This window comes from Micropterus dolomieu, linkage group LG16, assembly GCF_021292245.1.
Source record: "Micropterus dolomieu isolate WLL.071019.BEF.003 ecotype Adirondacks linkage group LG16, ASM2129224v1, whole genome shotgun sequence".
In the NCBI taxonomy this organism is placed as follows: domain Eukaryota; kingdom Metazoa; phylum Chordata; class Actinopteri; order Centrarchiformes; family Centrarchidae; genus Micropterus; species Micropterus dolomieu.
The window spans coordinates 3,624,077-3,649,766 of record NC_060165.1 but is presented as its reverse complement, the minus strand read 5'-3'; the positions used below and the strand labels follow the sequence as shown (position 1 = coordinate 3,649,766).

The following is a 25,690-nucleotide window of genomic DNA, read 5'->3' as shown; positions in this document are numbered from 1 at the left end:
AAACTACAGAACCAAAGTGGAAATATGTTTCCTTTATTTGCAAATCTGAACATGTAGAACAACGCGACCGCTAAGGCGATCACCAATTTACAGCTTCCAGTGTGTCAGACCCCTGTTGTCTGCCTTCAGCAGCAAACAAACCATAAATACATAAAATACTGGTAATGTACTTTGGTGAAAATATCACAGCTATTATAAATGTGAAACATACACACAAATACAATAAAAACTAAACAAAAACAAAGTTGGATTGGAGTGCCCAAGGTGATGGATTCACTTGTATATACGTACATATATTAACTTCTTAATTGTTTAAAGGGAAGTACATTATTAAACTGAAAAGCATCCAAAATATCAAACAAAACTGTGCTCAGAATCTCCTTGGAGGGTTTGAACACCACGTAAGGCATCTTAAAATGACTCCTCCTCTCCAGCATCAGCAACAGTTTAGACTATTTACAGTGTTCTCTTCAAAGGTGCACCAAGTTATTGGCATATCAGTATTGACCAATACCAGCTTTAAAAAGAAAATTCACCATCAGTCCAGTATTGTTCTCATTCCCAATATTTGACTCTCCATTTTGGGTGATAATACTCTTCCGAGGTGAATCCCTTGATATAGCTGTCTCAAAGTATTTGTATCCTGGTCCTCATGAACTGGAAAATCTCAACATGTGTTGCAGCTTGACTCATACATTTATAACATGCAATAAGAGTAAGATATGTTTGAGTATTGGTTTCAGAAAATGTTGTAATTTTGATGTAGTTTCAGGATCATTCCACATTATGACAGTCTAGGCGTTTTAGTGGTTTTTCCCATCAGTCCTATCAGTAATAATTCAACCACAGTCCAGCAGGGCACGAAACGTGCAGTCACACAACCAGACAGGTTAGCCAACATAATTTGGAAGAGAAAACAAAGGCAAACGGTCCATTGTAAACATCACCAGAGGTTACAGACCAGCTTGGAACATGCAAGCTGTGATTTGCAACATGAGATCATTTTCCTTTGTTTAAAGCAAAACAAAGTAACTTTTGCTGAACAGCAGCCTCTGTGGCTACGTGGCACTGATAGAACAATGAGTCATTACATTTCCCTTTATTTCCCAAGATTCTCTTGTATAGGTTGCTTCAATCGGTGGCCTGTCTGAGAGCCAAGTTCAATGTGATTACAAGTAGGATTCAAGATAAATATCTCTTGGTGAAGTACAAATGTTTCCTATTTTACTGTTGTTATAAACCACTGAAATGTTAGACAGTCTATGCTACTAGTCATACCTGACCAAGAAAGACTAGAGTAATTTGACCCACTGTGCTTACCGTACTTTTGTGCTCACAACTGTCAATAAGACATTATTAGTGACAGTAAGGTTGGTTCACTTTCAGTTGTACCTCCAAATAAAGTGGTGGAGCTAATGTAGATGAAATGCATGGCTTGTTTACAACCAGTCTGGTAGTCTGACTGCTCGTTCTTGCCTTGTCAGACTTTGTTGTAGGATTTCCTCGGATCTCAGTAGCTACTTTGGTTTTAATAGTTGATATAAATATTTGGGGGGGGGGACACCAGAATAAGACCTAAGATGTAATAAACTGGAACGATCAGTTTCAAAATGAAGCATTTAAATAATGTGACTTATATTTAAAAGGAAAAAAGCTCACATAAACATGTGATCAGTTCATTTTTATATCATCCATGTATGGAAGGCAAAAGAGGACAAAAGATAAAGACAGGAGCCTTTTCCCTTAAACGCTGTACAATCATTTTGTAATCACAACTACAGGTCAGGGTCACATATCAAGACGTGAAGCGAAAATGCACACTATACTTGTGATATATATGCTCCCCTCAGGCTTTCCATACACCCTTGAGTCATTACATAGCATTTTGGATTTAAACCTTGGGGTAAGGTAAGTGCTCAGTTGCGGAAGTTACAGCCACTGGCAGCTCCCTCATAGCGTCACGCACTAGTGGAAAATCACCAGGATGCTTGAAAGTATCCTGTGGTCACCTATCGAAGACAGTAACTCTAGAACAGCCAAGGCAGCTGGCGTTGCTGTTACCTCTCTGATCTTCTTCCTCTTAGTTCTCCAGAGCTAAGTGATTGGTTTAGAACACATCACCTGGCTCCTCCTCACTTGCAGGCAAAAAAGAACAAACATACTGTTCTTACAGACAGCTGTGTACAAATCAACTCTTTCTATGGGTATAGTAAAATAAAAGGCACAATCCCCTTTGGGTTTGGGGTACTTTCTAAGTTTTTTTTTTTAAATGGCACATTTTTCATTCTGCGCTGTAGGAAGTTGCACTCAAATATTTATATAAAAACTACTGTGTAGGCACAACAGTGATATATTTAGTGGAAAATGTGTTTAAGTTTGCAAGGCCACTATCTAGAATTTCAGTCAGTTCAAAGTGTTAGATTTTATTATCCATCAACAGAAATCAATCCAACAGACAAACAACCTTAATATGGCGGCTTGGTTGTTGTATAGAATGTAGTTCTTTGTGATAAAGTCTTCTCTGGCTGCAGGGGCGGTAAGGTGAGTAGGCAGGGCTGTCAAAGAGCAAGAAGTGTGGATTCTTTTGTTTGTTTTGGTGTGGCTAGAACTAGCCTGTCGCTATCTCCTTACGTTTCATCTTCTCCTTCCCTAGTCGCCTCTACAGGTGTGTGTCCTCCTCATCAGGTATGTCCTCCTTGAGCAGGTTGTTGAAGGGCACGATCCAGCTGTCGTTAAACTCACCGTTCAGCGCCATCTTCTTCTCCTGCATCTCCGGCTGCACCTCCATCACTTCCAGTGTGGGGTTGTCGTGGTAACCGTTCTCTACCGTGTGCAGCTCTTCCGTCAGGTGTTGCTGTAGAGATTAAAAAGGACAAAGTCTCTAAGAATTGTGTGTTCATATTTTTAACAGAGAATTGGCTGTCCCTGTATCCTGTAGCCATTTGTGTTGGCTTTATTTGTCAATTTGAGGTCACAGCTAAAGATTCATTGTCCATCCATCCATTGTCAACCGCTTATCCTGCGTACAGGGTCGCGGGGAAAGATTCATTGTTTTCCAGGAATTTAAAAGAATTCCAGAAAATAAGGTCTCTGCCTTAAGAGCTCTTCAAACATTGTCATTCATTTCAGATTCTAATTATGGGATCTTTGAATGTGATATTTATTGATTTGTTCCACTATCAATGTCAGTCAACCTTGAATGATTCAATGTTTCTTTTTACGTGCAGAATTGTTACTCTTGCTTTAGTTTGTTAGCATCCTGACAGAAAGTACAGCTGAGAATGATGGGGGTGCAATTAAATTAGCAGGTATTTGGTCATAAACAAAGATACTGGTCGAGTTCAGGTTTTGAGCTGATGAAAAGTTAAGGGATCACGTCTGGGCCGAGTTTGGAGAAGTGCACATTTTGACATAGTAATCAGTCCAATAGTTGCTAAGATATTTCAGGCTGGACCAAGTGGTGGACCAACTGAGACCAACATTGCCATCCCTAGAGCTAGGCTGCTAGTGTAGCATGTTATCATAACAGGGCATTAGACTTCCCTGTAAAGTCCTATGTGGATTAATTGAGCAGAGATTGTTATTTTGGGGGGCTACAAGTTAACATTTCTGGTGTTACATTCCCTATTTTGTGTAACAGTGTTGGTAATATGTTGTTAATATGTATTTTGGTAGTAGCCAAAATATGGTCTCCTGTAAGATCGGACGCCTTTCTATAAAGGGAAATGGCATGACAGGATGTATCCTGATTGTCTATTTTACAAACAAATATTATTTATTTTCACCTAAACTTTTCATTCCCACGGGCCAAAAGACAAATGAACTGTGTAGTCTGACAGAGAACACTTTGGTGCCTTCGTTGCGCCTGAGCAGGAAAGCTTTCCACCTACCTGGTTCTCGTTGTATGGCTTGCGGTGGTGGGAGGCACAAACAGTGAGGATGACAATCATGATCAGCAGAGCTCCGCAGGAGGCCAGGATGGCTATCAGGGTTTTGTTGTCTGTTGGTTTCTTTAGATGGACAACAAAAGAGAATTACTTCTTTTCACATTGTAGTGCCTGTTAATGTGGCATTTGAATCACGAAGTGTTTACATGTGCTGATGATACAATCTTTACATTAACCCTTACCTTGGTGATTTCTTCATAATACTGGGTTGCCAGGCTGGATTTTACTGTAAGATACATTTCAAATTAGTTGTTTGAATATAGAATTTAGAAAATTCTGTTTAACTTTAATTTAGGGAGGATGGTATTTTTACCATTGCCATTTATATTACTGTCGATCTGTGTTTTGCCATTGCTGTGCCGCAATGTCAGGCTACAGTTTCCATCTTGCAAATTCACCATCAGCCGCCTGCACACCTCCACCAGATCTTTCCGTTCTTCTTCCTGGAGGTGAAATGACACATTTGCACAACATCTATTTACATTATACATCAATCAATGCCACAACACATGTTTTACTTCTATAAATAATTCATGAGCTATACTGTCAGTTTGGACAGGAAGGTCAAAGGTGACTGAGGTCATATCTTCCTGTGCTATGATGTGTGGATTCTTTCTGGTGTATTATGGAACAGCACAGCTGCGTAGGCCGTCAGAGAGGGTGAGTATATGAAAGGGGTGTGGGAACGTAGGAAACTAGTGAAAGACAGGAAGGGTTCTCACTAAGACACTTTTTCCACCCAGTGACTGGAATCTCTTTTTTTATATAGCGAGCTTCACAGCTTCCTGTCCTGTTGCTGCAAACACAGAGTCTGGACGGCTCAGAGATTTATCCAGAGCCACCTCCAGTGGTGGGAAGTACTTGTGTTTATTTCACAGTTTCCACAGAATTTATCTTTGACTCAATTACATTTTTAATGAAAGCTGACTAGTTTAAAGATTTAGATTTTGCACCGAAATCATACCTAAACTTTATGAAAGTACAGTGCTTTCATATTCTTATCCTGTACACATAATTTATATTCCTTCATCATTCTTTTATTTTTATGGCACTCCTACAAACTCCATACTATTTGGTCTTTAAATGGACAAAAAGAGTCTACAGCAACGCTAGCAGCTCCTTGAGGCTAACGCTTTTGGGAGTAAATGCCAGTGAAGAATGGAGTGCAAAGGGTGTGGGCCTGCCTTCCATGGACAGGACAATAGCAGAGGCTTGATGAGGGTCAGCGCAGGAAAGGTGTATTATTATGGAATTATTTTTTTTTGAGACAATCTGATGGATGTTACAGATTTTAAAATACAAAACTCATAGTAGAGCAAAATCTTACCACGTGCCCGTTGTTTAGAGAAAACTGCAGAAAAAAGTAAGAAAAGAAGTATGTCAGTCAGTGACCCTGGAGTCTCTAACAGCATGAGAGTAATTTCAGTAATATGTCAATGTAAAGGCAAGCAGACGCACTAGCTGTCTGTTCCCCTTTATTACAGCATGTCTTACCAAAAACGTCTCTGGCTGAGCTGCTGCGGTGGTAGTGGTGGCGGCGGTGGCGGCAGCCTGCTGGGATATGGTTCCATCTTTGGTACCAGAGGTCACTGCGGCAGTATCGTCTCCTGCCGTGATCATGGCGGAGGGGCTGCTGGTGGTCCCTGTGAGTCCATCTGTCACACGAGGCGTCGGTGTTGTCTGCTCATAGCTTGTATTGCTTACATTTTTTGTCCCACTAACTTCAACCAGAGATAATAAGAAAACAGTAAACATATCGCCGCCAGGTAGGGATGCAGACCGCTCTAAGCCACTCAGTGACAAGCGTTTCACTTTTGTTTAGCACACTTTTCAATTTTGAAAATGCTGGAAAGCAAACATGAAATTGTCTCAAATGATCTCAATGTTGATGTACGTTAACAAACACTGTAACCGATTTATGACATGTATTAAAATATTCATAGACACGTTTTAAACCACTCACGCAGAATACTGTCAGTGACTGAACCAAAATCATTATCAAGAGTTGCACTTCTGTCAGTAGCTTTCAAGCTAACTGAAAAGTTTGTGTAACTACTGACCCTGCACTTTTGGTTTTGCTTTGTTTTCAATGGGGGTGTAAGAATTTTAATTCTTAATTGAAAACTGATCAAAATTAGCTTTCAATTTCCTACTTGGAAATCAAAAGCAGGATCGACGACATTGACGGAAAAACCACAGTTTGTAGGCTATGGTACACACAGGAACCCCTGCAGGAACCCCCGATTTGAAAAGTAAAGCTAATGCATAAGTGCCTTACACCTTCATTCTTACTAATTCTCTACTATCCCAGCAGCGGGCGACTCCACTGGTTGCAAAAAGAAATCCAATAGCATTGGAGTCATGACAAAAGGAACCTACTTCTCACTTCATTTATTACCTCAGTAAAGAATTTCCTGATGAATTTATGGTCTTAATCACTAGTTTCAAGTCTTCAATACAGCATGATGTTCTGTAAAACAGACGATAAAGTGATTGTGATTGACAAGTCGCTACCAAGGCGACCTGTCAATCAGAATAGAGGTGAATTGTATCCATTTCACGTGTAACTAGCAGTGAACTTGTTTTGGGTGTTTTCGTCTAAGAACTTTAACCCTTTCACTGTGTTTTTTAGATCATGAAAGTTAAATGTAACATCTCGGTCACCTAAAGATTTTACTAAAAGATACTCTACGGAGTCAGCTGTTAACTATTATTAATAAGTTAATTTGAGTTACGGACGCACTTACTAACTAAGCTAGCTCCACATTCAATATCTGAAAATGGTCACATCTGGTTCCAAAAAAACAAGATACCGATCGCCAAAATGCCAAACCAAGGCTTCAAAACGATGTTCCACAAACCAATGGGTGACGTCACGGTGGGTAAGTTCACTCCTTTTATACAGTCTATGCAGGTACCAGGCAACAAGACAAATATGGTGGGACATCAGGCTTTGTTGGAGGATTAGAAATTCTAACTCAAATTCAAGGTGTTGTTTTAAAGTGTCCTTTTGCCATCTAATGACTCCTCTTTTTATTTGTGTTCCCAGTTTTTCTGCTGGTATAAGTTATTGTTATTACATTTTAAATAAATTATAACCATACCATATCGTAACCATGATGCCTTAGTGTGGAACATTCCAATAAACATTTAATATGTTTTGTTTTTTTTCACACTTGACACCATCTTTTAAAGAGGAATTTGAAAATGTAAATGACAGTTGTGAGGGCATAAAACCAATGATCTGTTGATCTTTACAAATCAAGACTCAATAGTCTAACAATGCGCAAAGCCATCAGTGCTCAAGTGTTTAAATCAAAAGTCAATTGTGTATTTGGGGACTTGTGACACATCTTGCATATAAATATCCTTGTTTTGAATTTGTCTAACATACAGTTGTACAATTACACAAAGATGTTTAGTTCAGAGTATAATTCCGTATTTTGTGTCCTACCCTTTTTAAGGCTGTCAATTGATAATATACATCAAATGGCAATATATATGTTTAATATTGTACATGATCCCTTACAAATAACAAATAAAACATTTTAATAAAAAATGTTAAAAGAGAGTAACCTACAAGAAAAGGTAGGTGGACTGTCTCCATCATCCTCGTGGAAAAAAGAATTCTGTCACTCACCCTTGCTGTAAATGTTTGGCCATAAATAACTGACAGGTTTTTCTATAAAGATTAACAAGTAGGTGACAAGTCAGGCACGGTAATGATGCTGGCACCTCTGAGCCAATCAGTGACAATACCTCATCAGAGTTGGGCTGGTGGTGTGCCAGTTAAGGCCTATAAATGATTTAAACTTTGACCTTCAATTTTGGCCAACTGCTGACGTCTCTCAAATGCCATGACATTTTGTGTTAAACATGTTGTAAGGAATCACATTTGAGTTCAAAATTGTGATTGGTCTCATTTATATAAATAATGTCAATCTTTGGGTAAGTTGTGGCCTTTCAAAGTTTAAAATGAACCTTCAATGATTAAGTTACCATCACCTGTGTAGTTTTTATGTTGGGTTGAATTAGAGTCACTGGGGAACTCACCTCCTTGGCTGTTCTCCTGTGTTGTCATGGAAAGGACTCCTTCGCCATCCCCTTGGCTTGGGTTGATAGTGATGGAGGTGGAAGTCCTAGAACTTTGCTCTGTTGTCAGTTGTGTAGGGTAATCTGTCAAGACCTTTGTGATCTTGGTTGTCTCCCCCTTGTCAGACCCAACAGTTGCTTCAGTCCCAAGGATTTTATTAGTTCCAGGGCTTTCAGGCATCTGTGTTGTGGTGGCACGGGGGGAAATGACTGTGTTGTTAGCTGTTGTAGTTTTGCCTATGGAAGTGGGTGGGGTGCTGGTAGAAGCAGCAGCTGCAGTGGTGTTGTCAGAGATGCTATGTTTGGATGTTGATGGTGTGGTAGTTGTGGGGGCTGGCGTGTCAGTTGGCCTGGATGTAGCAGTAGTCACTTCGATGATGACTGAAATTTTTGATTGTGGGGTTATTTCCTTCTTTTGTTCAGTAGTTGCTGCTGCATTAATTGATGTTGCATTAGTTGATGTTGCATTAGTTGCTGCTGCAGTAGTTGTTGTTGCAGAAGTTGCTGCTGCAGTAGTTGTTGTTGCAGGAGTTGCTGCAGTAGTTGTTGTTGCAGGAGTTGTTGCTCCAGTAGTTGTTGTTGCAGGAGTTGCTGCTCCAGTAGTTGCTGCTGCAGTAGTTGCTGCTGCAGTAGTTGTTGCATTAATTGTTGCAATATTTGCAGTAGTATTATTACCTGACTTTAAAGTAGTATTGACATCTGAGCAGACACTTTGAAATAGGAAACCTGTGGAAGAAAAAACAATATTAATACAGTACACTAAAAATGGGGTGGTAAGTATATAAAATAAGTTCATAACTATATTATATATAACACATTTCATCCTTGTCAATATAAAAATATCGATTAGTATAGCTTTAAATTAATATAATGTCCTTTTTTTAAAGTCGAGGCTGAGGGAGCACACTGAAGTCTATGTCGACCTCTGCTAGTGGGCTTCCTGCAGTTCGGACAGCTGTAAGCTTCAGCCACAGCGCTCCATCTTCTTCTGTTTCTCTATTTATAGTCACCAGGACAGGATGCTGCAGACAATAAACTTGGAAGCACCACACCCACGACCACGGCCCATTTGAAGTGCCCCATAAACAATCCTCGCCCGACTCCATGGCCAGAAAACAATGGCCTTACCCTACACCACCCCTGTACTCATGCTTTCTGACCTCCACCCACCTTCAGTACATCCACACATAGCCACTGGATTTTCACTATACATGTGTGGGGACATACTAACTTACACGTAAATGACATTATGGAATATTTCCCCAGAGGTATAATGATGTTTTTATCATGAATAGGACACAATGTTCAATGTGACAGATCACCTATTACAATCAAAATGAAAGCCTCTGCATGTAGATTTGTTTTTAAGTATAGGCTACAGTATGTGATCTAAGATCAAACAGTTCAGTGGTTAAAACACCAGTATGGACAATGCGTGTATATGTCCTACATACCCCACAGTTCACGGACCAACTCATTCACAAAATATTTAAACGAGACCTATTATGCTTTTCCATATTTTATGAGTTATCTACAATGTTGGATGTTCATGTTAAACATGGCCAAAGCTTCAAATAATGAGGTTAAAGTATTTAAAAGAAATCCCTGTGAGCCAAAACCTCAGATTTCCTCCTGTTCTGAACGCTCTGTTTTTAACTGCTTTTTTTTAACCAAGGCCCCGTTCTACGCCATATGGAGCTAGACAGAGCCGGTATTCCATATATGGTTATTTGCTCCGCACAGCAACGGCATGGCAACACTCAGTATGCCTGTCCCACACAGCAACAACGACAGCCTGACAACATGCTTCAGGTCTTGGCCAATCAGAAGACAGTGGGCTTTGAGAGGAGGGGCCTTAAAGAGACAGGAGCATCTCCAGCTTGTTACAAACAGAGGCTGAAATGAAGCCTTACATGAAGAGTCAGTATAAGACAGACATGATTTTTCGAACTTTGAATCATGCAAAGCTGCCATAGAGGAGTCACAGAACTACAATATAGGACTGGAAATGCAGTATAATAGGTCTCCTTTAAACATCAACAAATCCATTGGCCATTGAGGAAAAGAAATCTGCTGATGAGGACATGTGACACAATGGAAAGCTCCAGAGTAGCTACCGAATGGACCTCGAGGTGAGACTGTTTCCATGCTTAAGAATGAACTTATATAAGTTGTATACAAAACACTTTATATTCAAAGTTCAATTCAATTAAATTTTATTTATATATAGCGCCAATTCAGAAGTGTGCCCAGCTACTACTGAAAGCTCACTAGAGCTGGATACCATACAAATCTTTGTTTCACACGTCATAATGGCAATCAGTATGGCAGGTTTAGGTTTTGTCGGATGGAGGAAAGCAATGGGCGATGTTCCTATTCTCATTTAAGATTTTTAAGGATAAGGCCTTGCAGTGAATTTCTGAATGGGTGAGTAGAGACTAGAATCTCACTAGACTTAAATCTGGTATAACCAATTAGTCACCACTTCAAAGGTACGTACAACAACCTACATTTAAGGCAGCAGCAAAAAAAATAAATAAAAAATACTAGAATAATTGAAAAGCTTTGGCACCAAAAGTTCATACAATAGGTACAGTTTGAATCAGCATGTAAGGCTTTGTTGCTCATACTTTAGATAACATAAACAAGTTTCTGCAAACCAAAAGTAAAACCATTCAGGTCATGAGCTACTCAAGCCATAATTCCCACAGCATTTGAATGCACCATTAGGATGTTGTTAGGAGTTAGCAGATAAGAGTCTGTTCTGGTCAAGTGGAGGCTGGTAGAGCCAAGCCTGTCCTTTCTCTGCAAAGCACAGACACATCACTTATCAGCCTTCAGCCTGCTGCCATAAACACAGCTACTAAGAGAGTAAGAATGTCAAAGTTCTGCGCTCAGAGGAGTCCGTTGATTGAGCTGAGTGTTCTGATGTACGGCACATGTGCTACTCGCTGTTCAGTGGCTTTTTGACAGCACACAGGATCTGCTTGATGAGGGCCTTTCCCTCAGTTTGACAGAGTAACTGTGAGACCCTGTTGTGTTCAACCTGTCAGAGTCTTTTCAGTCAGGAAACAGAAAAAGGAATTGGTATATTGCAACTGCACTGAATTTTGAGGTACTCTCTGCAGCTATCAGTACTGAATTGACCCTGACATGCAACAAACACCAGCAAAAGCTGTTCATAAACTATGTAGACATGGTTGGATTTTCCCCTCATGTATGGAACTATGGTTTTTAAACATCGCATAATACACAGGGAATTTAGCTGACTGAGTTCACTGGTTGGAGTTGAGTGTATTTTTTAAAGACGTCCCATGGCTGCAAACTTACAGTACTTTGTTGCTGCTAACCACACTTAACTGCCAGCAGTTTGCGAGACTTTTTTTCGTGAGAAGTCTTCAAAATCACTTTGTCATCTTCTCCTTCGACCCTGCTATCTATCTTGCTCTCCCTCCCCCAGGTGTGGGGTCTTTTTTGGCGTGACCCCTGCTGACCCGACCTGTCACCGACGCATCTGTTTCATAGTGGGCGACAGCACCCGCCGATCCCACTGCTATCAGTACCAAGGCTGTTTTTACCTCACCCACACATTCCTCACCACACAGCCTGCAGAAAAACACACACACACGCGAATCACCACCTTTAGTCTGTTAAGCCCGCTGGGACTACCTCCCTCTCAAAACACAACATACGCCCTTTTCCTGGTTTGTTTACTTCAACATAGGCTTACTTTACTAATTACTTACAGTAACTTTGAGAATACTATACTGTTAGCCTAGTAACATATTAGAAATTAGTCTATTTGAGTTACTCACTCAAAGCTGCACTAGTCAATAAACAATAAACAATCTGTGAAATGAGTATGTGTCCAACAAATAAATCCATCTTTTGTACACTCATAAAAAGAAAGGCTACAGTATTGTATTGTGTCTTATTTTGAAAAGTGCGAATCGTAAGTACAAGCCCACAGAATGATTACACACTCTACAGTGTCACTCAGTTCTATGGAGTGTTTTGATGTCTTTTAGTTCATTGTTTTAGCTTAATGCATTAACCAGCAGCAGGCAGCTGTTTTGAGCAAAAACACTTTGATAAACTACACGGTACCTGTCCAGCACCAAACTCAGGAATTGGTGGAGACTAAACCAGACCTAAAAGGAGAATGAATGCTCTTTGTCTGACTTACAGACTAATATGCTTTGTATATAAGTAACCTGTTGCTAACATCAATCTTTTTAAAATAATTTTAGGACTTAATTTAGATAGTGACGAGGGCCAGGGAGAAAGAGGTGAGGAAGGTCACGCAACAATTTTGGGTTTATGACTTCTTCCCCTGCTCCTCAAGTGGCCCAAAAAATGAGTTAATACTGATTTAGGTAAAATAAGCTTAGTTCTGTATGTAGTAAAAATTACATTCTAATTAAATTGCAGCGCTAAACTAGGAAAAATAGATAATTAAGAAGTTTACAAATTCACAAGTTACTTACTTAACATTGCATATTACTCCCAGAGGTATGTACAGTGGCCACAAATAGTGCCTTTTTTCTGAGATATTTGAGTTTGTTAGTTTTTTTACCTGGCAAACTTTCCAACCCTGCTTAGCAAAAACCCTATCCTGACCTACTGTTCAACTTCATGACCTCACTAACCTCAGCATGCTCACTGCTTCCCTTAGTGTGTGAAGCTCATTCCTGCTGGCTGACTGTACTTCACAGCAGACTGTAGACACTGTAATGTTGTCCTGTTGTTATGCTGTTTGTCTTTGGGTGTGACCTGCTCCTGTGGACTGTGTGAGGGGCAGACAGCAGACATCTACATCTTGGCTCACCTCAGTGGCAGGAAACAGTTCTGTTGATCTGAGCCTGTGTGTGTGTGTTTTCTCATTTTGTAATATGTGTTGGCTAAATGGACTTAAGTTGGTATTGTTCCACTTGTTTCTATTGTTCTCACTTGGGTTTAGGCATACATTATTGTCGCCATAGGGAAGTTTATCCATAGCATTTCACATATCTTAACTACATGAACAACCACTGTGACATGAAATGCCACATATCACCTGTCAATCAAACATTGTGTGGCATGCTTTTCTTTAGATTTTAGGTTGATGAAATTTGAGTTTCTGTAGGTGGTGCATTTTTCTGTGTCTACAACCGAGTGTGGGTAAACAAATTCCATCTGATTCAAAGGAATCAGAAACCTAAAACACACTACTTCATGTGCAAGAGAGAATTTGCCTTAGAATCAGTTACCAGACAAGTGGTAGTAGAAGTGTTTATGACAACAAATGTAAAAACCTTTAGAGACTGCCTTTTGGTTGAATCGTTGTTGTGTTATGTAAATCAGAGATAGAGAGAAGCAAAACTGACGTCAGTTTACCAAGAAAAATAGAGGGAACATGCATGGACATATTATGCTCCTCTTTGGCCCACAGAGGGGACATTTGTGCCACCTAAAGCTGCACTAATCAGTATTTTTTTTATCAACACCTTTTCTGTTTTGGTTCAATCTCACCACTCCCGCAGAAGTGAGAGACTAGCTGGTGAACATAGTGGAGCACTTCCCACAGAGGCTGGTGGAGACCAAAAGGGAGCTAAAAGCAGAGATAGTGTTGGACTGACGTTCATCAGGTGGACACAAAAATGATTTTATTTGCTTATGTTGCTCTATGTCTGCTGACATGTTAACCATAGCAACTTTATATGGTGATAACATGATTGAAATCAACAAGTTCTCATCTCAGGGTGTTGGTATTTGACGCACAAGGTACCCTTCAGGTACCCTTTTTAATATTTGGTATATATGCAGTTTGGTTTGGTTGGATTTAGGCATCAAAACTACTTGGTTAGGTTCAGGAAAAGATCATGTTGTGGGTTGAAATAAGTACGTTACGTGACAGCGGATGGGTTACACTGGAGATACCTGAAAGTCTCATATGGACGCTTAAGGGTACCTTGTGCGTTGAATTCAGATGCTTTGTCAAAGTGACGGTATTTGATGCCCTGGGATGAGACCGGGCTCTTGAAATAGTATGAAAATAAAAGTATTAGATATGTTGATTTATCAAGGAGAAGACCATTTGCGCCAAAATGTCCTCACATTTGTCTGTCCTTAGTGTCAATCTACCTTTGAAGCTGGTCCTACAGTGAACCTGTGGAGCATGACAGTGTTTAGCTTGTATTCACTGAGACTAAGTGGAGGTCCAGAGGAGGTCAGAGGGTGATCTCTGTCTCCCTACTCTCCCTATGGGGGTTCCACTAGCTGGATCAATGGGGTGTCAGCCCCATCCTGTTCAGTGTGAGAACCACCATCCGTGCACACAAAAGGAGAATGAGAGTGGCCAGAGGGTGGAGACAGGGTTGAATTGTCTCCGGTAACACTTTATTTGGATAGTCTGCCCACAGATTGTTTATAGAGTACTTGTAACATTTTAGCTTTAGCTAGTTTCGCTTTGTCTGAAGATGTTTAACAGATAATCAATAGAGTATATGTGACAATTCATGAACATACCCCATACAAGATGTTTTTTTGTGCCTAAACCTAACCAAACCTAAACTAAAGTGGTGCAATATCAGAACACGGTTTTATTTACGCAGCAGATGAACTGTTAAGTCTCAACTAATGAGAAGTTGAAATGTTACAAATACTCTAGAAAGTATTTGTAGGCAGACTACTGTCATGTTGTAAATAAACACCCTCATGTCCAAGGCCCCACACAGACTGAAACATGGAGAAGATAACAAAGGAAAGACAGAAGGACAGTTTTATTGCTCTCTGACAGAGCAAATACAATTAATATCAGTGCTAACTTATTTGTGATAAACTGAAATGGTTTTGACAGTCATCTGTTGTCATTGTCATTGTGTGTCCCCTGAACTGTTAGTCTAAATCACACAAGTTGGACGAGTGGAGGGGCTGAGTTATTGGAATATAGCCCAACTTTTTGTTTGTTTGGACATTCCAAATTGCACAAAATGTGGCTTAAATTATCACAACCCGCCCATAACAATTTTTACCTGCTGAATTAAATACAAAATAGCCAAGTTGTATGTAAAACCACCCCAATCTGGCAACACTTCCTTCTAGCTCTAACTTCATATTAAGGGTACAGACACAAGAGTGGTATCAGTCTTCTCACATGGTGGCAAGACAGCGAGTAAATGTTGAACTATTCCTTTGAGATTTTTTTAAATTGTAACTAAGAAGGTTAGCCTAAAGGCAAACCAAAGTACGTACCCATATACTTTTGGTCTAGATACTGTACAACCACACGGTTTTAGTGTACACACATATTACATATTACATTACAACTTAGCTGCACCAAAGATATATACATGTTACATCATAAATACTACAGAGGGTAGACAAAACAACAGGCACACCAAAATAATATCCAGTACAACAGCCCAATTAATATGTGTTTAGACTGTGTCAGAAATTGAACATAAACAAACAATGGCAGTCCTTATTGAGGAATTATTTTTCCCAAGTTCCATGGTACAATTTGTGTGTGTGTGTGTGTGTGTGTGTGTGTGTGTGTGTGTGTGTGTGTGTGTGTGTGTGTGTGTGTGTGTGTGTGTGTGTGTGTGTGTGTGTGTGCATGCCAGCTATCCAGCCAGTTATCTATCCAGCTTGCCAGGCACTCTGACTTGAACCCCGGATTGATGTGCATCTGAGCGTGAACGTGCACTAACGGCGCCAAGTGGAATAGAGTAAATAAATAAATGTAGCTGTCGCTCTAAAGCCCTGGCGAGACAAAGCTGCCCCGTTAGCTTGGTGACAGCCCACACAAAGGCCCCTCTGGCCCCACGTGCGGCCATGCAAGCATGGCCTACTCCCTCACTGCAGACCCCTGCTGCAACAGGGCCTTTTAGGTGTTCATCTGCCCCCATCCTTGTCCCACTGAGAGATATAATTCAGCTCTCTGTGGAACTTGGGGGGGCAGGGGAGGGAGTGTAGGGTAAGAACGGGGTCTTTGCTTTACATTGTGCGCTCCAGTGAAGGGAGGTGGGGAGCCATGAATGTAAAAACACTCGGCGGGAATAAAAGAGAGACAAGTGAAAGGGAGGAGAGACAAAAAGGAGTGGGGGAGCGGGGGGACGTAAATCTAACGGCTACATGGAAATGACTGACCACACACAAACACACACAGAATAACACACATCCTTGCACATATTATCGACAAACAACACACTCCCTGTCCTTGGAAACCAGACCAGTATGTGTGTTTATACGAGCGGTGGGGTGTGCTAATGCTAAAAGTTCAATGTTAGCTCCCCCTCATTATACACACTCACACACACATATGCACACACACACACATATGCACACAAACAGACACATACGCACACCCCTCCGCTGATAAGTAGAAATAAATTAGGAAACCAGGGTAGCAGGAATTTCAGCCATTTATCTGTCAGATGTAGGACATCAACATCCTTGATTTCTGAAGATTTGTAATGTGTATTTGTCATATTCAACACATTAAAACATTTGCATTTTAGAGAAACTACCCTCTATCTGGTGGTATACTGCATTTTACACAGTTGTTTGTTTCACTCCCATTTGGCTTTTGCTATCCACTTCTCCATAACTCATATATCTCTATTGACCAAAACATGTTTTGAAAGAAATGAATTTTTATGAATTATTATTATTATTATTATTATTTGGTGACACAAAACGAGTTGGGATACAATCACCTAACATGTAAATATTCTCTTATTTTTCTGCTGTATTAATTATTTCTAATTGTGTGAAAGAATATTTATTGTATTTCCCTGAAGATATAATGATGTGTACATTTTTATAGGTGTCTTGTGTCTTATTCTTGCATTCTGGTTTTCTGGCAGCTTTGCACTTTGTTAAATTGAAAATGATATGTCAGACTTCTAGCTGAGAAATTATAAATCCTACCATGCATGTGAGGCAAGGAGAATTTAACACGTGCTAAGCAAAGACAAAGATGAAGGCAGAGTTGGCAAAAATGAAATTAAGCTACTCAAGAGGTAGGGTATAGGTATACTAAAATAAAATCGCTAAATATGTTAAAATAGCAAATATTATGGTTGTATTGTTATATCTCTAAAATATCTAGCTAAAGTAAGCAGAGATCACTAATTTAAGCTACTAAACTAGGCTAATATTAAGTTAAGCTACTTAGGTAATGGCCTATTCTACAGCACCTTTCTAGTCTTCAGACCACTCAAACCACTTTACACTACATGTCACATTGACTCCATTCACTCACATTCATACACTAATGGCACAGCCTTCAGGAACAATTCAGCATCTTGCACAAGGACACTTTAACATGCAACATCACATCCCCAACATCTAGTTACTGCGCAGTAATGTCAGGAAGCTATGAAGTAGGCCAATCTGACGGTAGCAGATCCTCTTTTAACATAATCATAACGTGTGCCCGCAGGAAAAACAACCATCAATTTAGTGGTAGCAATTTTCTGAAATAAAAACATAGAAAACACTGTATGTATGAAAAGAAAAACTGTGTTGCTGTATAAAATAATAAAACACTGTGTGATAAGTGCAGTTGAGGTGTGGTTCACGAATGGTGAGGACAAGAGGGGCAAATGAGGGTATTTCCATCTTGCAACACTTACATGTTACTACAAGATACAGTTTGGCTGGGACATTTACACACATACTGTACATCCAGTCACAGAAATAGGTTAATAACACTTCAGATTAGCAATTCATAGCAACAAAGTGTTGAAATATGATGATTAAATTGTTTGAATTTATGAAACAGATGGAAATGTACATTATCCTTAGTCGGCATGCACATTATATGACAGCCAGCAAGGGATTATCCACCCTTGGTTATTTTACCATGCCCCCAGTCATTATTTGAGACCCTGCTTTTATTTGACTACAGAGCTTTATTTGAGAAAATACAGTCATTTATATAAGCTTCCAAAAAACTTCCAACCAGGACGTTTGGATGGGACCCACATTTTCTTATGGTGGTGGGGATATCAATTTCTGAGATACCCAATGGAATATAACATGCTGAAGTATTTTTATCACAAAAAGATGGCTAAATACTTCAAAAGCTTAGTAATGTAGCAGCAGCCATTTTCTGTTTAACCTGAGAAATGAGGGGAGTTCACACAAAGTGTTGAGGCAGATGAAAATAGTGCTGAGAATGTAAGGAAGAAAAGATGAAGGGAGAAGAGGAATGAGAAGGCTCTGGACGAGGGAGGAGGAGGAGGAGGTTAGTGAGTGAAGGTCCACGACAGTACCAGTCGCAGGCCTGATTAATGGGCACCTGCGTGTGCAGCCTGGCATGCTGGGTAGAGGGAGGGAGTGTGAGGTTACAGTTGAGGTGAAGGCGAGCGTCTGTTTATCAGGAGCATCAGACAGTGATGAAATGCTCAGCTTTACAGAGAGCAGAGGTTCCTCCCTGAAGGAAACCTGCGTCCACATGCCAGCCATGCCTGGATCTTCAAAAACAAGATCCACTGCATCTGGACAGTACACACGCTTCCTCAAAAGGGTGCCTCAAGTCTTTAGTGAGGTCAGGAATTTGAGCTGCACAATTACAAAACGGTAGGAAAACACAATAACAAATGACTGGGAATTACTTTGCAGAGTTTTCTTCCTCTATGGCATCAATTCTGCTCTGAATCTGAAACAGCCATGCTAATTACAAATCATACTTATTGCTAACCTTTTTCTAAACCTATAGAATAATAAGATAATAATAAGATCTATTTGTAGAGCCTTAAACGTTCCTTGGGATAGCTTATCCATTAGGTTATGAGTGGACACTTAAGCTGACTTGAGTTGAAAATTGGTTTTCCTGTATTCAAAAACAAGAACATACGTTAACGTTTTCACTTTGTAATGAATCACAGTTGAAGGGTATACGTTCACAAACCTCACTTTCTTTTACTGACAAAAGTGACAGGGTTGGCACCTCACTTTTTACTTTGAACCGCAGATCATTTCTATTTCTAATTCTAATTCATAACAACTTGTAATCTTTGTATGCCAAAGGAGGAATGATGTTTCAAAGTGATGTTGCTGCCAGATGATTTTCATGTCATGAGATGACTCCAGTGGCTGCCTGGAAGTTCAAAAAGCAGTTTCAAAAACTGCAAATAAAGTTGTAGCAAATTGACTATAGTTCTGAAGCTATAACAACATCTTTGAAATGGTGTCAAAATCTTAATAAACAGGGGTCTGTTGTATGGGAACGCCCTTTTTTCACTTTGCTCTAGAATACTGTATTTCCCACATCTTTTTTTCCAGCTGGATAAAAAGCCTCCCCGCGGCTGAGTGGGAGAGGGTAGCTCAAGGCCGTCTCCTGCCGCAGGAGCCTCCTTGGGAACTGGGATGTTGATAAAGTTTTTTCCTATCTATTGTTCTCTGCTCTTTCCCATGTACGCCAACCAGCGCAGACACCAAACGAGTGTGCCAAGCAGGCAGCTTCTCTCCAGGCCACTGGTGTCCGGACAGACCAGGAACCACGACTGCCTGTTATCTTGTAGGGAACTAACAAATCAGGAACCCACAAAAGCACAAGGCAGGTCTGCATAAGGGTAAGGAAGTCCTGGAGAGGACTGATAACTGATGATACTGCCTTCTTCCTATTGTCCAGGATGCAAATGATCTATTTAAACACTGGCCTCACCTTCAAGCATTTGAACATTCACTTCAATTGCACATTTTAAGTCTTCCTCTCATTTGCGAGTGCTGTCATCTTTCTGATGCTAGGTGGCAGCACGGTGGCTCAACAGTTAGCACGACCGCCTCACAGCTAGAAGGTGCTGCCCACTGCTACCAATATGGATGGGTTAAATGTAGAGAAGTAATTTTGCTATACATTGCACTGTGTAAGTACCAATAAAGTTGCTTTGATTAGATTAGTAGCTGCAGTTAGCAAGAACATTGTACAAGCTCATGCTGTAAAAAAGGCATGTTCAAAGCTAGCCAATGCAATGAGGTTATGTTTAGGAGTAATTTGCTTCATTTGCAATGAAACAATGGCGACCACAAAACTTTTCCTCTGGCTGTGTAATTGTAAAACCACTGACACAACAAGTGGACAATGGAAACAGCATTTTTAACTTAATATGGTTAAAAAAAACTACTGCAAACTCACTGCTTAACACTTGGGTCAGATTCAACATTAATGACTTGGTTACACAACAAATGTGTTAATTCCGTCATTAATACAGAGTGTGCTTTGAGTATATCCACATATCCTGGCCTAGTGACACCAGGGACATTTTGTCAAGTGGACCTCTAAGATCTCTCTCTATCTGTGTCCCACCATGTATTGTTCAAAAGTGACCATCCTGAAATGCTATAAAAACCTGAACCATCAAGGAAAGAAAAGGTGCTAGAATATCCTTTGAACAATATGAATGGTACCAAAAGAATAGTTTGATATTTGGGGAAATATGCTGCCACGTTTATACTTGTCCATGAGTAGTTTTTAGTGAAAGTGCTATTACAATAATCTTCTCAACTAACTCTCAGCAAGAAAGCAAATATGCATATTTCCCAAACTGACAAACTGTTCGTTTAGTTAAGGAGACAGGAGGTTACTTGTGTTGAAAAAGACAAGTATACAAAAGTAGCTCTTTTGGAGACTCAGAAACAATGGCTTGGTTCTATTTAGCCACAGTGAAAGGACAAATGCTGCATCCTGAATCTGCAGCTGAATGGGAACCATCTTCAGAAAGGTTTCTCACATACCACCTTATGATTGAGAAGAGGTTTTAAGAAAAATGAAATCCCCTTGCCTTAGCAAAAACAGCAAACTGCAGATTTAGTTTAAGTCCTGGCTGTCTAAACCTTAAGGTAAATTAAGGGAAATCATGATCTCTCATTTTAGAAAGTGCTCAAAAAGTACAGAAAGGGCTGCTCAGTTACGGTCACAAAGTTACTTTACACTAGGTGTCCAGCCCTGCTTGTGACAACAGGGCCAACGCAGATGCACATTCACACGCACAAAAATGTGTCAGGCTTTTGTTTTAGATAATGTGCTGACAGACTTCAGATTGAGTTTGGGGCTGTGTCACACTTTGTTTTTTCCACACACTCAAAAAATAAAAAGCCTCCCATCTGATTCCACCTAATGTGGTGGTGAGAGAGCGGCAGGTGCATAATTAAAGAAAAACACTTTCCTCGCTTCTCAGCCTGGGAGGGAGGTCAGGGGGGCACTTCATTATTCAGGCTCCTTCTGTCTACAGCCACAGCTATTGGAGGACTTTTGTGTGTGTGTGTGTGTGTGTGTGTATTCAGAGGGACTGGGGCATTGGGGAGCTTTGGGGTGGTGGGGGATGGAGGGGGAGATGAGTCCACTCTCATACAGATTTCATACACTCCACACAGTGAGAGTGAGGTGAGACGTGTTCTTCCCAGACAGGCCAACAAGAAAAGAAAACAACTTTCCAATGCAGAGGATTTCACTCTCCTCAGTTTGGGCACAAATCAAGGCAGTAAGAAACAAGAAGAAGACAAAAAGGCTTAAACAGGCAGCAACCCTCGATGCAGCGTGACTCAAGTTTGGCACTTTTCCTCAGGCAGCATTTACTTTTTTGGGGCTCTTTTTGCTCCTAAGAGCCTTCATTTGTCCACAAATGAAGTCTTAACATTTATGAATTAAACAGCCCCCCTCCTTTATCCCCAATGGAATTTTCTATGCAGTATTACCTATAAAAAATACAGATTATGTGGCATTAAACTATCATATAGGCCTATGTCACAAGATGGAACATGCACTGTATGTTCATATACATGTAAATTGTTGCCTACATTGTACCTAAAAGGATACAGGCAAAGAAATCAGGGATGTGGAGATAATTAAAAACAACTCAGTTATTTGGATAGTAAAATGAACAACACTTTAAAGACTTTGCTTCCAAAGTCACAAACAGTTCCATTAGTTTGAATCTAGATTTCAATATGGTATGATTTTACATCACAGTCTGCTACTAATAATTCGATTTAGCTATAACAGGAAAGGTAATATATACTTTGCTGATTAGGACTGTAATACAAAACATACTGTGATGTCATAACATATGAACAAAATGATACAGTTAACCAGCAGTACCCAACCTGGGGGTTTCACTCGATGATTAAAATTTCTAATATTGTGGGTACACTTTCACCTCTCCAGGGCTAGACTGAGAAACTCACACTCGGGTCAAACTGTGCACAGGTCTCGTCATGAGGGGTCACAAGCACACGGCCCACGACCCCAAAAGATTAACACCTGGATTAAACCACCCAACAGCATATGAAGTACTTCAAATTAGCTCCACCTCTACCAGCTGCAACATGAAATTGCTGCTTACACTTTCACGCACCAGTAGTTTTAGTCCAGCGTATAATAAAAGAACAAAGTCAGGGGGCCAATCAAAATCATAGTGACAGTGGAGGAAAGTACATTTACTCAAGAACTCACTGTGATGTTCTGCTTCTACATACTTCTACTCCACTACATTTAGAGACAAACTTTTTCTCCCAAAACAGCTGTAGTTACCTTTCAGATTAAGACTGAACATTATAAAAACATGATAGGCATATTAAATACAATGCGTTGTTATTGTATTTCAAATAGTTCCAACTTCACCAGCTGCGATGTTAAAATGCTACTTATACACTTATGCATTAATAATATAGTGACAGGGGCTATGTTTCTGCAGAATGAGTATTTTTACTTTGATACTTTAAATGATGTTTTGGATAATACCGATGTACTTTTAAAACAATGTAGGATTTTGAATAAAGGACTTTAACCTGTATGGAGAATTTTCTGGACTACATTGTTATAGTTTCATAACCTAAGCAGGATACTCCCACGTTCTAATGAATACTTAAAAAAATATATTAATATAGAACCTTTACTTGTAATGGTGTATTTTTAGATTAAGACACTGCTACTTGTACTTAGTTAAAGATCTGCAAAAGTCTTCCACCAGTGACTACTTCAGTCTTCTGCGCGCACCTGTTGCTGTTTCTCACATTGTCATTGGCAGTTACACCCTGCAGCTTTAAAGTGATGCTGCTGCACAAAGACACTTTTACTACGTTCGCTCGCCAAAATAAGACATCCTATAATATATTTCAATGGCATACTACACAAATATCAGAGAAAAACGCCACGTTCCATCAGGAAAAAAAAGCGCAGAGAATCACAGTCATCCCAACCCACGGACACACACTAAAGTGTGTAACCAGGACGAGCCCAGGTGTGGCCACTGTGTACTTTGATTTAACTTTTACTCACTGAGTGAAAGCAGCAGCCACATGGTCCTCATAGTCGCTCTCATCCTGTTTCTGGTCGGTTCTTCTCTTAGATGTATTTATCCTTCACGCACCGCTGCGCTACAATCCTGTATCTGGAGACGTTTTACTGATGATAAACCTAAGTCTGGTCGCTGACTGACGCCGTCCTGTCACGCCTTTCTCCTTGAATTTGTCTCTCAAGTAAATGATGTCGCCCCTCGTATTGTTGATTTTTTTTTTTTCTTTAAATTGAAAGAAAAGAATGCTTTTGTTTGTCTCTGCTGCTTCTGTCTCTCCTCTCTCTGTAGAGTTGGGGATTTGGGGGAAGAGTGTTTCAGCGGTCTCCTTGGCTGTCCCGTTGTTGCTCTCTCTCTCTCTCTCTCTCTCCCACTATGGCTTGGTGCTGAATTGTACTCAGTCAGTCCTCACTCTCCTGCAAAGTGTTCAGCTATTAGCAGCCAGTTTACCAGACCAGTAGCCTTGCCCATTCTCCAAGATTGGCCCTCCCTTCATTATCATGAGGCAGACCCAGTCCAGTCCAATCCCAGAGCTCTGGACACACTGCTGCCAGGACATTTTGAATAACAAAGGAAGTTGTGAGACAATGTGTTTTTAATTTTTCCTAAAATGGTCCACGACTCAGGGACGTGGGGTGAATTCTCATCGCCCTTATGTTGTTTGATCACAGGAAAGGCCTTTTTAAATTCAAACAATCAGCATGTCTTCATGTTAACTTGTCCACCACCTAGACCTTTTACACAAATACAGGCTAAAGGAAAACATTGGGCTGTTGGGTGCCTTGGTCTTGGTCTCGGGTCATGCTAATTCCATTTTATTGGCCAGGATTTACAGACTTGCATCTGGATCACACGTTGACTCTGAAGCCTTGTAACTAAGCTCACATTTTCTGTCTTTGTTATGGCCCTCCATCTACAGTACATCTAACCACCATCCATTCTCACAGGAAGGATAAAACTGGTAGGATGTGTTGTGCGGTAGACTTGCTCTGGTGGCCGCACCCTCAGCTGAGGCTGCTCAGCGGCAAGCTTGTATCACTGAAGCTAGATAGATAACAAGTGGAGCTAGTTAACATAGCTCTCTCATAGACTGCTGCCGAGGCTGATTAGAGCCAAGGGATGACAGAGCTTTGGTTGCTGTTGCTGTGATTGCGACTGTAGCTTTTGCTGTGCTTTGGTTGCAATTACTGTATTATGACATTTACAATGGGTGGAACACTAACTACATGCAGGGGTTGTGTTTATGCAGTGAGCTGACATGATTGTGCTGGCTGGGTGTTGTCCTGAAGCTACTGTATTCCTGAACTCCTGTGGTGTATTGGTAACACATCAGTCATGTCTGGTACAAGCTCAGCGGGTTCTAATCCTGTGTGGCTTAACCATGTATTCTTGGGAGCAGTAAAGGGAAAGTCACAGCACAGCACAGCTACTGTAGCCATATCCATATCATCAAAGATTCTACCATGAATGCAGCTGCAGTCTGAGCAGTAACCATATCATCAGCCACAGCAGATCTGCGCTCACAGCCATTGCCTTGTGAAGGGAGGAAAGAAGAGCCCTAATTCCTGTAGTATTTGCAGAGCATTTGCCTAATTTGGCAGTGTATCATGTGGACCGACAACTTGGTGAACAGATCCGCATGACATGGAGTTGAGTTTTGGGAGGTATCACATTGGCTCTTCTGTGAGCCTTTGTGACTGAATCATGAGTCTCTCTGGAGATCTTAGCATCTTAACATGAAAACATTAGTGTGGATACATATTGACTTGAGTTGAGCCTGTCTGACAGACTCAAGACTTGACCTGAACCTCTGAGTGCTTGGCGTCACATTCAGCATCAGACAGTCACCAAGACACTTTAACTATTAAAAAAACACAATCACAAGTCAGCACTTGAAATTTAAAAAGGGAAAAGGCCTTTTATATTATTCATATGTGGGTTTTTTGTAAAAACACTTCAAATGAAATAAGCCATAGTTCTAACATCATAATTATACAATTTATTTTCTCTCTTTCTTCTTCAACACAAACAAAGAGGCTTTATTATAAGTGCATAATTTATGTATATGTAACAGAAACATAGTTGTGTCGTTTCTTGCACTGGGAGTTTTAAATGACAAATATCCATTTGTTTTTTTTACATTAGCCTGAAATGACAGTTTAATTTACTCTAGAAATGAGCACATTGGTCCAGCTGGCGTTGTGTTTGGCTTTGGGATTAAAGTCAGGCATCTTGGCCAGAGTACTGCCCTGCAGGAACCACCGGGTTGACTCAGTCCTTGTAGCCATGACAACGCATACTCACAAACGTCCCAGGAATTGCTTTCAGGGCACATTTACTATGCACCCATTCACTTAGCTCCAAATC

The 25,690-nt window shown here is 40.4% G+C and overlaps 2 protein-coding genes across 2 annotated transcripts in view; both read right to left on the bottom strand.

Moving 5' to 3' along the window:
- The window catches only part of net1 (neuroepithelial cell transforming 1), a 202,451-nt gene that overhangs the window by 93,411 nt on the left and 83,350 nt on the right, over nucleotides 1-25,690 (bottom strand). The gene's annotated exons all lie outside the window — the stretch shown is intronic.
- podxl (podocalyxin-like) lies at nucleotides 13-23,731 on the bottom strand. Its single transcript, XM_046071628.1, has 8 exons — nucleotides 23,308-23,731; nucleotides 8,001-8,765; nucleotides 5,442-5,668; nucleotides 5,275-5,298; nucleotides 4,261-4,390; nucleotides 4,130-4,173; nucleotides 3,891-4,010; nucleotides 13-2,854 (listed from the first exon to the last, which is right to left on the bottom strand). The coding sequence occupies exons 1-8, from the start codon at nucleotides 23,348-23,350 to the stop codon at nucleotides 2,660-2,662; spliced, it is 1,548 nt and encodes a 515-aa protein (XP_045927584.1). The 5' UTR covers nucleotides 23,351-23,731; the 3' UTR covers nucleotides 13-2,659.